The 13,133-nt window shown below is 46.4% G+C and overlaps 1 protein-coding gene across 14 annotated transcripts in view; it reads right to left on the reverse strand.

Annotated features, from left to right (window-relative positions):
* SPATA20 (spermatogenesis associated 20) overlaps window positions 1–13,133 on the reverse strand; it is a 54,052-nt gene that overhangs the window by 35,124 nt on the left and 5,795 nt on the right. For all 14 annotated transcript variants that reach the window (XR_014788267.1, XR_014788266.1, XR_014788268.1 and 11 more), the window contains exons 3-8: window positions 11,614–11,678; window positions 9,724–9,878; window positions 9,463–9,606; window positions 7,482–7,683; window positions 7,249–7,379; window positions 6,527–6,631 (exon numbers count right to left, since the gene is read on the reverse strand). Coding sequence is in view for 11 of the 14 variants with exons in the window: in XM_084837969.1 (XP_084694095.1) it covers window positions 6,527–6,631; window positions 7,249–7,379; window positions 7,482–7,683; window positions 9,463–9,606; window positions 9,724–9,878; window positions 11,614–11,678 (802 nt within the window). In the remaining 3 variants the exon portion in view is untranslated. The remainder of the gene's footprint in view (window positions 1–6,526; window positions 6,632–7,248; window positions 7,380–7,481; window positions 7,684–9,462; window positions 9,607–9,723; window positions 9,879–11,613; window positions 11,679–13,133) is intronic.

Raw genomic sequence — 13,133 nt, forward strand, 5'->3', positions numbered from 1 at the left:
GGATCAAGTAAGCAGGTGGTCGGCTTTACAGATGAAAGCACCTTGTCCACTTCATCAGAAGGAAGAAGCTGGAACTGATCCCACAAAACCAGTTTGCCACAGGCCGCCTCTCGCTCACTAACTGTATCCACGGCACACGGAATAACACTCCTGATCTGATCAATTTTATCCGCAAAGTGCCTTGCCAAGGCCTCACAAAGATAATGAAATTGGGGAAGAGGAAAAAGGGAATAGGCCAGGCTTCCCCAACCTGGAGCTCTCCAAATGTTTTGGATCACAACTCCCTAACTTTTTTGGATAACAAACTTCCTGACTGTCAGAGCAATATGTCAATGGAACCAATTACCCAGGGAAGTGGTGGGCTCTCCCACACTAGAAGCATTCAAGATGAGGCTGGACAGCCACTTGTCAGGGATGCTTTGACATGGATTCCTGTGTTGAGTAGGGGGTTGGCCTCGATGGTCTTATAGGCCACTTCCAAACCTACTATTCTATGATTCCCAGAAGGCCTGACCGGTAGCCATGCTGGCTGGGGCTGATGGGAGTTGAAATCCAAAATGTCTGGAGGGTACCAAGTTGGGAAGGCTAGAGAAGAGATGTGAAGGCTTGAGGGAAAAAAACAGGGGAAAACCAGAAAATTCTGGGGGGAAATCTCCCCCCCCCCATTTTCCAAAAAAACATGGGGGGAAAAGGGGGAAAATACTGGGATGAGGGAGGAGTCAAATTTTTACACACACACACAGTTTTTTCAGGGTTTTTTCCAGGCCTACACATCTTTAAACTGGAGTAGGCTAATGCTATCTTTGGAGTTTATGATTTAAAGATCCAATATGTACGTGTGTGGGGGGCGGGGGATGCTGGTGGAAGGATGTTAACCCACAGCAGGGGTGGAGGGAGGCTAATATTTGGACCAAGACATGCAACTGCTAGAATCAATAGTAATCGCTTCAATTTACATTGCAACATTACTCGCATGCTCAAAAACCTTTGGGTAGCAGAAATGCTGAATGCCAGAAAGGATCACACCCAGGTCATTCAGCCCCCAGTGCATTGTGAAGCTGTTGCCTAGTGAATAAATGACAGGCACCGGTAGCGGGGGACAGGTGTCCTTTTCTTGGCTCTGTTGTATTGGACAGAATCACGTCACCACTCTAAGCCCAGAAATAAACAGCAGCAAAATGGCTGCAGTTGAAGACCCTGCAATCAGCTCACCTCACTGGGATCTCCTGTCTCATCGTGTATACGTCCCACCCGCAAATGCCACACTGATGCCCTTTCCCACACCACTGCAGTCCGTGCTAAATAGATTTCACCAACATTCTGAATCCCACAACTGCACTCAGGAACTTTGTGCACATTTATCACCAATCTGTCTGATCTGTGCAATGTATGCTTATGAGATTTCAATTTGCTGGTCACAGAATCTAAGCAGATGATCCCCACCACCACCACCACCACCCAGCTTAACGCTAGTTTGAAAGGGTTAATGAGATAGATGTGACTATCCCAGTGCTATCAGCAATTAGTAGGATGTGAAATGATCCATCCTGGGATATGGGGAGGCCGGTAATCTGAATGCAGAGGTAAGAGGTGGGCTGCTTTACTGGCTTGACTAATACTCAAAGCTCATGTGTATTCCACAACTGCCAACCCTTTCTGAATTGCATCTCAAGAGCCTGGTAATGGGCAATTAAAATGAGTGTGAAAAAGGAGAATGGCCGCTTATCATAAAAGCTCTCATCTCCAGTCATGGCCACATCAGCAGTGACTCTTGCTGAGCAGCCAGAGTGCTACCATAGGCGTCTACGTGGGCATTTATTCCAGGCAATTTGCCTCAAAAGAGCTTTCCAAGCAGCTTACAATTAAAATCAACAATACACAGCAACATACCCATAGACGATAATAGATTAAAATAAGCTAGAAACTCACAGAACGCAGCTAAAATATAGGCACCAACATAAGACATGCCTCAGTTTCTAGCCCCACCCCACCCCCAAGCCTGGTAAAATAAAAAGAAGTTTTCAGCTGGATGGCCAAATTCAATTTTGGGGAAGCTCTCGGGGGCTGCATTCCAGCGGTGAGCTGGGCTGAAGGCAAAGGAGGCAGGGCCCAAGGCAAAAGGGGCAGGGGCAAAAATAGCAGCCTACTGTAGCTTAAAGCTCTCACCACCAGTCCCTGCGCCTGAGGAGAGGTGTTTTCAAGAATGGGGAAAACGGCAAAAGCTGGAAAACCACCAAATGACTGGCGGTCAGGCAAAAGGAGGTGGGGCCAAGGGATGGAGGCGAGGCCATCTGGGGAACTCCAGAGAGCTAGACTGGGACTCCGGGGGGGAGGGCAGATCTGGCCCACGGACTGGGGTTGAACACCTCTACTCTAAGTCATAGGAGGTAGAGCAGTAACGATAGGGCATTACTTTTTCCATTTAAAATAGGGATGACCAACTTCCAATGCTAGAGCTGCTGTATTAGGCATGTACTAGAGCCCATTTACCCCTTCATGGATCACTGCCTTGTTGTGGCGAAGGGGCTTGCATAACTCAGTGAAGCCATAAGCTATGCCGTGCAGGGCCACCCAAGACGGACAGGTCATGGCAGAGAGTTCTGACAAAATGTGGTCCACTGGAGAAGGAAATGGCAACCCACTCCAGTATTCTTGCCAAGAAAACCCCATGGAACGTATCACAAGGCTAAACGAGATGACGCCGGAAGATGAGCCCCTCAGGTCGGAAGGTGTCCAATATGCTACTGGGGAAGAGCAAAGGGTATTTCCAAGTAGCGCCAGAAAGAGTGAAGTGGCTGGGCCAAAGCCGAAAGGACACTCAGCTGTGGATGTGTCTGGTGGTGAAAAGAAAATCCGATGCTGTAAAGAACAATATTGTTTAGGAACCTGGAATGTCAGATCAATGAATCAAGGTAAGCTGGAGGTGGTCAAACATGAGATGGCAAGATTGAACATCGACATCTTGGGAATCAGCAAACTAAAATGGACAGGCATGGGCGAATTTAATTCAGGTGACCATCATATCTACTATTGTGGGCAAGAATCCCTTAGAAGAAATGGAGTAGCACTCATAGTCAACAAAAGGGTGGGGCAAGCAGTACTGGGGTACAATCTTAAAAATGATAGAATGATCTCAGTACGAATCCAAGGCAAACCATTCAACATCACAGTAATTCAAATCTATGCCCCAACCACTGAGGCCAAAGAAGCTGAGGTTGATCGGTTCTATGAAGACCTACAACACCTTCTAGAACTAACACCAAAAAAAGATGTCCTCTTCATCATAGGGGATTGGAATGCTAAAGTAGGAAGTCAAGAAATCACCGGGTTAACAGGCAGGCATGCCCTAGGTGTACAAAATGAAGCAGGACAAAAGCTAATAGAGTTTTGCCAAGAGAACATGATGATCATAGCAAACACTCTTTTCCAACAGCACAAGAGGCGACTCTACACATGGACGTCACCAGATGGTCAATATCGAAATCAGATTGATTATGTCCTTTGCAGCCAAAGATGGAGAAGCTCCATACAGTCAGTAAAAACAAGACCTGGAGCTGACTGTGGCTCAGATCATGAGCTGCTTCTTGCAAAATTTCGGCTTAAATTGAAGAACGTCGGGAAAACCACTAAACCGTTCAGGTATGACCTAAATCATATCCCTGATGAATATACAGTGGAGGTGAGGAATAGATTTCAGGGATTAGACCTGATAGACAGAGTGCCTGAGGAACTGAGGAAAAGGTCAGTTTACATTCCAATTCCAAAGAAGGGCAATGCCAAAGAGTGTTCAAACTACCGCACAATTGCGCTCATTTCACATGCCAGCAAGGTGATGCTCAAAATCCTACAAGCTAGGCTTCAGCAGTATGCGAACCGAGAACTACCGGAAGTACAAGCTGGGTTTCGAAGAGGCAGAGGAACTAGAGATCAAATCGCCAACATTCGCTGCATCATGGAGAAAGCAAGAGAATTCCAGAAAAACGTCTATTTCTGCTTCATTGACTACGCTAAAGCCTTTGATTGTGTGGATCACAACAAACTGTGGCAAATTCTTAAAGTGATGGGAGTACCAGACCACCTTACCTGTCTCCTGAGAAACCTGTACGAGGGTCAAGAAGCAACAGTAAGAACCAGACATGGAACAACTGATTGGTTCAAAATTGGGAAAGGAGTACGACAAGGCTGCATATTGTCACCCTGCTTATTTAACTTATATGCAGAGTACATCATGAGAAATGCCGGGTTGGATGAATCAGAGGTCGGAATTAAGATTGCTGGGAGAATTATCAACAACCTCCGATATGCAGACGATACCACCCTAATGGCAGAAAGCGAAGAGGATCTCAAGAGCCTCTTGTTGAGGGTGAAAGAGGAGAGTGCAAAAGCTGGTTTGAAACTCAACATTAAAAAAACTAAGATCATGGCATCTGGCCCCATCTCTTCCTGGCATATAGAAGGGGAAGAAATGGAAGCAGTGACAGATTTTACTTTCTTGGGCTCCAAGATCACCGCAGACGGTGACTGTAGCCATGAAATTAAAAGACGCTTGCTCCTTGGGAGGAAAGCTATGGCACACCTAGACAGCATAGTAAGAAGCAGAGACATCACCTTGCCGAGAAAGGTCCGTCTAATCAAAGCTATGGTTTTCCCAGTAGTAATGTATGGATGTGAGAGCTGGACTATAAGGAAGGCTGAGCGCCGAAGAATTGATGCTTTCGAACTGTGGTGCTGGAGAAGACTCTTACGAGTCCCCTGGACTGCAAGGAGGTCAAATCAGTCCATCCTAAAGGAAATCAACCCTGAGTGCTCATTGGAAGGACAGATAATGAAGCTGAAGCTCCAATATTTTGGCCACCTAATGCAAAGAGAAAACTCCCTGGAAAAGACCCTGATGCTGGGAAAGACTGAAGGCAAAAGGAGAAGGGGACGGCAGAGGATGAGATGGCTAGATAGCATCACGGATGCAATGAATATGAACTTGAGCACGCTCCGGGAGAGAGCGCAGGACAGGAAGGCCTGGCGTGCTATGGTCCATGGGGTCATGAAGAGTCGGACACGACTGAACGACTGAACAACAGAGCCCATTTGAGCAGGCATTGCTGGCAATGTCACAGGGTTGCAGGGTTTTGAAATGCAGTGGCTGCAAGTTTTATTTTGTTTTCAAATCTAAAGATAAGGCAAGAGCAATCACACATTTAATATATCATCTAGTTGGGCCCAAAGATAATTTTAAACCATTTCAAGAGTTTTCACAACGCTCCATAACTCAGCTCCATTATTATTCTTTTTCAAGAACTTAAATTGCTCCAGTATAATGGTGCTTAGGAATTAACTAAGAGTGCTGTAGGAATGCAAGTGCACAAACTGTGCTGCATGGAGAAACAGTGACAGGAGCAACAACAGCATGACGGTGGTCAGAGATGCTTAGGGAACTGGAAGACTTTGTGTGAAAAGTAATATAGGGAGAGGCAGGCCATGTAAGCTGCCCTCACCCCAAAATGTCCCAGGGGAGGTAGCTCTGGCTGAAGTCCCAAGAGAATTCATTCCATCTCAGATTATCACAGGGATGGAGCGCAACAGTCTTTGCTCCAGTGAACCATTTCTTGTTTCCCTCTCCCCTGAACAATCCTGCATAAACACTGGCTCCTCTCTACAACACACAAACGTGTCACTCTCAGTTTTCATTACACTCCCGAGGTGCTGCCAAGGATAATAAGAGGGAGAAAGGGGAGAAGGGAAGCTCTGTACTCTGTGTCACCATCTCCCTCAGTTGCCATAGATGGCCTAGGAGCAGCAAAGAAAACCTCAAACCATTCCCTTTCCTCTCCTTTGCCTGTATGTATGAGTCACCGGGCTCAAGAACTGAGCTCAAGAAGCTTAGTGTCTGTCTATAATAGCAACTTCTTACCTGTTATCATCCCCTTTCACCTAACCATTCACATTTACCTCCATATCTTCTCAACAACAAGTGGAAAATGTGAGGTTAAAGAGGGTTCAAGTACTCTCTCAGCCGGCTGGCAAATACAGGTCCAACCTGAAGTCACTGGCTGAGCTGAATCTCAATTGAGGATCCAGATACTGAGGGACATAGCACTTCTCCTTCCCCCCACCTGACTGTTCAGCCTTGCTGTGGTCTTCCTATGCTGTTATGGTGATGGACTGTAGACATACAGTCTAAGTCCCCAACACTGCCACCCCACACATAACTGACGGATTTGGGTCAGGGATAAATGATGTGGGTTCAGAGTATTCACAAAAGAAAGGATGTATTATATTCCTCGGAGAACTGTAGTATTTCCCTTCCCCAGAATATCTGACATCAGCCAGACAAAAGCATGGAAAGGTGGTGATAACGTGGTGTTTCACTACCATGGAAAATCACCCAGTTTCTCTCCAGGCATCACCACATCATGCCTGCTTCCAGTCCCACACTTTGCTGAGGTGAGCACTCTTCGTTTGCCAGTTCTTTCAGGCCCTAATATGGCGGCTACAGGGTATTGCACAGAAAGCCCAGCCTGGGGAATACCTGGTAGGCCTTGGTGTAGGCTGCTGCCAGCTGCCCCTGATCATACAGCATCTTTTCAAAGTGAGGGACGTGCCAACGCTGGTCCGTGGAGTAGCGATGGAACCCCTGCAGGAGTGGAGGGGGTGGGGGAGAAACAAGTTTCTCATCATTTCTACTCAGCTGCAACTGTGGTTAGATCTCCCGCACCTGACTTTCAGCTGAAAGCTTCTTTTGGGCAATGAGTTAGATAAATAGGTTAAAAATATCTTTTATTGGACCAATAGGTCCATATGTTGGTGACCTGCACCCCATCACCCCACACGTGGCCCTCAGAGGCCTTCAACACAGCCCATGCAGATCCCCAAGCCACCACCGAATTCTGTTACCATCACCACCAAATTTTGTCACCGCCTCTGCTGAATTCCCTTGCAAATCACATTCCTACCTCCCACAACTCTGCCACTCAGCTGTTTGGCAGGCTGGGAGGAGCATGAAAAATGCAACACTTTTAAACAACTCGCATTTTTCTACTTCCAGGGCAATGATATATTGGTTGGCTTTACTTTCACATATCTTCTGAAAGTGGATGGCAGAGAGAGGGAGTCACAAGCTAAAGCTGGGAAGAGGTGGAACTGGTAGGTCAAGGAACAGAGACCAGCCAGCACCTCCTGAACAAATGTTATGGCTGAATCTGTTCATGAAAGGTTTGGTACCACTCAACTAACACCGTCCTCCCTTCTTACCTGGGCAATGTGATCATGAATCCCACCATATGCCATCATCTTGAGTGTGTGCAGGGCCATCTGAAGTGCTCGAGCTCCTTCAGATGTTGACTGATGAAGAGCCCAATAGGAGAAGAGGAAATTAAAGTTGACTGGAAGACAAGAAAGCAGGGAAGGAATGATCCCAGATCAGTTGGTCCTGCAGTGCCACTCCCTTCTACTGTGATAGCGAGACTAAATGATCTTGGACTCACCTGGAGTAGGGAATTTGGGAGACTCTGAGAATCCACCATATTCTTCATCATAGGACTCTGACAGCTGCTGGAAACATCTAGACATCACCTCCTTTGAGGACGGGGGTGCTTCCTCCCCTCGAGCACCAACATCAGTCCTGGCTAACAGTGCAGACAAGATTTTCTGGCTGTTTTCCAAAAGAGTAGTTTTGTTCCTTTTCCACTGGCAGGGAGGAAAGACATCTAAGTCACAATTTTGCCACTATTCACTCATGCCTTTTGCCACATCTTTTTGCCTATCTTCTAAAAAAAGAAAAAAGAAAAAAAGCCAATCTTTGCCCACCCAGAGATTTAAGAGTGCTTTGAGAAAGCAAAGCAAAGCATGCTAGGATGTTCCAGGAAAGGTCAATGGTTTGCCATCAAGGACGTGTCTTCCCACATATGAATCCAGAGATAAGATACCAATGCAAGAGGAGCAAACCGCAGTGAGCGGCTCTCAGATATTCCAGCTGCTGCTGCCACAGAGGATGCTTCCAGATGAGGCATTTATCATGCCATTGCCCTGCCTCATAGCCCTCCTGGATTTCCCCACTGCTTCTTCCATCTTTTTCCTTACTGTAGAAAATCCCAGGGAGAGCAATCCTATGACCACTAGACACTGTCTAGTTTCCAGAACTAGAAGTTTCAGTTTCTACTTTCAGTTTCCAGAAACTGCGCTCCCCATTCCCTCCCCCTTGGCGCAGTTCTTTCCGCACTGCCACCATCTCGGTGCTGGTAAACAATGCACAGAGAGGGCGAAAAGGGGGCAGTTCCAGGGATGGGGCAGGGAGACTGGAGAAGCCACTTTAGAGAGTTTCCTATCTGGTCTCCGGGGCCCTTCCCTCTTCCTCCCTGAAGCCACAGCTAAACGTGTGAAAACGCATGCCTAGCCATAAATGGAGGGCGGCTGGAACACAGAGGAGAGGCTCCCCTCTGTGCGCCATCCGCCCTGCATAGGATAGTCGACAGGCTCCAAGTTCAGAGGCTGCCGACTATCTCGACAGAACCGCTCCCTCAAGGAGAAAAAGACAGACGAGCTACATAGTGCTTTCTGCATACTAGTGGTAGGAGGCTGGAAGCACTCTCTGCCTGGGATTACCCAGAGAACATTCCCAACAGCTTTTACACAGCAGCCATAACATCAGACTTGGCCCTACAAAGTCAGCTAAGGGCACAATTCTATGGCCACTGGACAGCATCTAGACAGCCATAGGATTTTTTGGTTTATGGGAACCGAGCTCAGAGCCAGCACTCCAAGCTTGGTTCCCAAAAATCTGACTCCCAGCCCACTGCCCCGCCCCCTCATAGGAGGCACGGTTCATCCCGGGCTCTGCACTTGGAAGAGCAGTCCAGAGCAGCCAAAGAGGGTGTTCCTGGGGGCAGGGCGGGGACCATAGAAGCGCCGTTACGACGCTTCCTATGCACCGCCTGGCCTCCCTGCCCCCATGCAGCGCCCCAGTTGGACAGCCCAAATCGGCCATCTAGCCACAAATGCAAGGTGGCTGGAGAGCAGAGGAAAAGATCCCCTCTGCGCTCCACCTGCCCTGTGCTGGATAGTTGGCCACCTCTGAGTTTGGAGGCGGCCAACTATCCCCATAGGATTGCGCCTGAATACATTCTTTAGCCACAAAAGTGTTTACTGACACGTGTACATATTGTTAATTCAAACTAGGCTCCCAGATGCTTTCAAGGGTGCACACCAGGATGTAAATAGAAAATCTTGACTCATCTTTACCCCACGGAGATTTCTGTCACTATGGGACAAAATGTGACATTAGAAACCCCTGTCTCTTCCTAATTCATGTTGTCCCCAACACAAACCTGAAACGTCCAAATGAGTCCACATTTCCCTTCAGAGTAGAAGGTCAGGCCTGACAAAAACAGCTGCTCAGCTTGGTCTCTGGTGTACTATTCCAATTGGAACCTCAAGCTACCACACACTCCTGAATACTGATCCTCATACCTGCTCTAGGATGCGGAGCAGAACAGTCCGAAAGCCAACCTGGTAAATCCCATCCTCAGGAGGGAAATAGGTCCCACCTACAAACGGTTTGAGGTCAGGTGTCAACCATACGCTCATTGGCCAGCCCCCTCCGCTGCTGGTTGCCTGCCAAGAAAGTGATGGGATATGTTAAGATTCCCTTCACCATCCAACTCCAGGAGCAACAGAGGAGAGAGTTTTCTCTAAACTGTTACGCTGGACCCCCAGGTTCCAACTCCCCACCTGCACAAAGGTCATGTAAACTTTATCAACATCCGGCCGCTCCTCACGATCCACCTTGATGCACACAAAGTTGTCATTCAGAATCTTTCCGATTTCTTCGTTCTGGAAGGATTCTTGCTCCATCACGTGGCACCAATGGCAGGTCGAATAGCCAACTGAAAAGAAATACTGTCTATTAAAGTCTCACTGATAAACAATGCTAGGGAGCATGAATCTTCAGAGATTTCTTTTAATCCAAGAGAATGGGACGGGGAACGGGAGACCAAGAAGAGATACTACAACATTCTCCCTCTCTAGCTATATAATTTAAGGGGATTAGCAAAACAGGGTGAGGTGTGCATATATATATCACACACATATACATACATACATATGCATATATATAAACACACACACATACACACACCAAACACAAATGAAGAACAAATGGAGAGTAATTCTTTGTGAATAAATGTCGGTTGCAAGCCACAGAAAAGGTTCTAACCCCCAAGTAAATAAAACTGTGGAGTAATATGCCAAGAACACTTCTGGGAGCAAAGAATGAGGATAGCTGTAAAAGTGGGCTGGAATGTGATTGACAATGTTTAATGGTGTTTCTGTAGTGAAGTACTGAAGTCAGGTCATAAAAGTTGCTTGAAGACAAACCATGGGGACTAGAAACCATTGTAGGTTCTAATCCTCTGCACACTTACTTCTGAGTAAACATCCATAGGATTGCAGCGTTTAAGTATTTTTTAATTAAAAAGAAATCCAAGACACCCAACATTCTTCTAATGTGTATCTTTATCCAAGCTCTAAATCACCATCTGCTTGAAACAGTAAGCAGGAGCCCTTTCCAGACAGGAGATCTGTGAGTATTCACAAAAAAATACTCTCCATTTGTTCTTCATTTGTGTTTGGTATGTATATGTGTGTGTGTTTATATATACACACGCACACATATACACACCTCACCCTGTCTTGCTAATCCCCTTAAATCTCCCTTCCACTAGCAAATCTGTATTTGATCTTTACACAAAGAGCAGCATAAAAGCATTCCAGAAGAAGGAGAGACAAGGAGGCATAGCTTTCCCCTCCTTCTCCCAGAAAGAAGCCGATTGAAAACAAGTTAGTGCCCAGTAGGAAAGGAAAGGTTCCTCCTGTGCAAGCACCGAGTCACTGCTGACCCCTAGAGGGACGCCGCTTACACTGGCGTTTTCGTGGCAGACTATAGTGGCGTGGTTTGCCATTGCCTTCCCCAGTCGTGACTACCTTTCCCCCAGCAAGCTGGGTACTCATTTTACCGACCTCGGAAGGATGGAAGGCTGAGTCGACCTGAGCCGGCTACCCGAGACCCCGCTTCTGCTGGGATCGAACTCAGGTCATGGGGAGAGTTTCGGTTGCAATACTGCCGCCTACCACTCTGTGCCACACGAGGCCCTTCTTAGTAAATGAGGGCCTAATATGGCTACATATGGCTCGTTTACATTGATTCCTTCAAGCGCAAGCTTATCTTCTCAGATATCAAGCTATTTTCACGCAAACAGGGAGCACTAGGTTGGATCCAATGGTGCTGTTCTGGTTGCGGAAGGGAAACCGCTGGCATTATGGATTCCTCCTTCCTCTGCTGCAGCCCCCATGTGCCCCCCAAGTCAGCTGCAGAGGATTGAGGGATCCTCTAGAACAGATTTATGGGGCAGAGGGCTGCAGGAGGGAAAGAGCAAGGGGAAGCCCCATTATGCAAGTTGAAGTCGCGTTCATTGCACAGGCTGACTTCCGCTCACGTAAGTGTTGGATGCAACCCATGGTTTTGTTCTGTATGTTTTATGTACATACACCATATATGTGTATATATAAGCAGTTGTAAATGTGTAGGTGTAGTAGCATAAAATGAAGCTATTCCACAGTTACCTGATAGAAATATCAACTTATCCTCTCTCTTGGCTTTATCAAAGGCTTCCTGGCCCCATGGGTACCTGAAGAGAAGACAAAGGAAGAAAGCTGCTGGGATTTCTTTCTATAGCTCACCCCATTTAATATGCCTATACTGAATGCAGACAGCTGGCTTTAAGCAAACCACTGATCTTTCTTAATTATATATGAGGCACTTTCAGACAGCACAATACCCACGGAAGATGTGCATGCTGTACCCAACCCTGGCTGTGGAGCCCAACATTCTCATTCAGACCAGAGAGAACAGGTTCATTCCAAAAAAGCGCTGCCAGCACAGCCTCCCTGGTCTGGTGAACACTCACAGGGAGCCACAGATGAGCTTAGCCAAGACCAAGAGATATTTGCATGCAGAAGACGACACTTTACAAGAGCTAGAACAATGCGAGAGCAACTCACCTGGGGGATCTACTAGCCTGAGCATGTTCAGGGCTTGTGTGCGCGCGCGTGTGTGTGTTGCTGTTAAGGTCTATTTAGCACAGGCTAGGAATGGATTGGATACTTAATCAGAAGTAGGGTTTCTTATTGCTGATGTTGATTTTAAATCCCTAGGGACCACCAGAAATTAAAAATAGCTTTCTGGGTGTTGAACAACAATAAGAAGAATCCCACTTCTGTTCTGCAACCACCCTTGGAGGATTTGGGTGGGAAACTGCAGATTTCAGGACTCTTGCTCCATAGCCTGCAGCCTGTATGTGGCCCTCAGAGGCCTTCAGTGTGGCCTGTCCAGGTCTGAGGGACACTGAGGAAGCTTCAGTCTTTTGAAATAAAATAGAAACCTGCTTCTGCTCTTCAGTACTGACATAGTACTGAGCTTGGTACTGTGTACCAAGCTGAGGATATGCAGAGAGTCGACACCCCTAACTCATCATACCTACCTCACTCATTATTTTTATTTATTTATTTTATATATATATATATATATATATATATATATATATTTCTATCCATTCGTTTCTTTTAGAGCCTGCTTTTCTACAATAACACTCATATACTCAAAATAGTGCACAACAGCATAAGCAATCATAGAAACATTTTTAAAAACCCATGAACGATATTAAGCATAACTCGAAACAACAGGCATCAAGGACAGCAAAAGTGGATACTGAGAACCTTTACAGTTGCAAAGAGACTTATACTCCAAGCCTGAAAGGAAAAACACTCACTAACTATCACGCAATGGACTGAAAATCTTACTGCTCTTGCCAAGTTTGAGCATATCTCCTACAACCGCCAAAGTCGTATGGATGCTTATTTAGATATATGGACTGCTTATACTAATGTATATATTTGAAATGGAAATGTTAACCCTTTTCCCCCCTCCTTGTGTTTCTTTTTTTTTTCCTTTTCTCTCTCTCTCTCTCTTTCCCCTATATCAAGGGAGATGTTAATGATTACTGTATATAGGTATGTTTCCTGATGTGATCCTTCCCCCTTTTGGTTTGTTTGTTGTTGTTACTGTTATGTTACAAATAAAAACA

Source organism: Heloderma suspectum, chromosome 2, assembly GCF_057233095.1.
Source record: "Heloderma suspectum isolate Gila_16-S chromosome 2, 16-S_ref, whole genome shotgun sequence".
NCBI lineage: Eukaryota > Metazoa > Chordata > Lepidosauria > Squamata > Helodermatidae > Heloderma > Heloderma suspectum.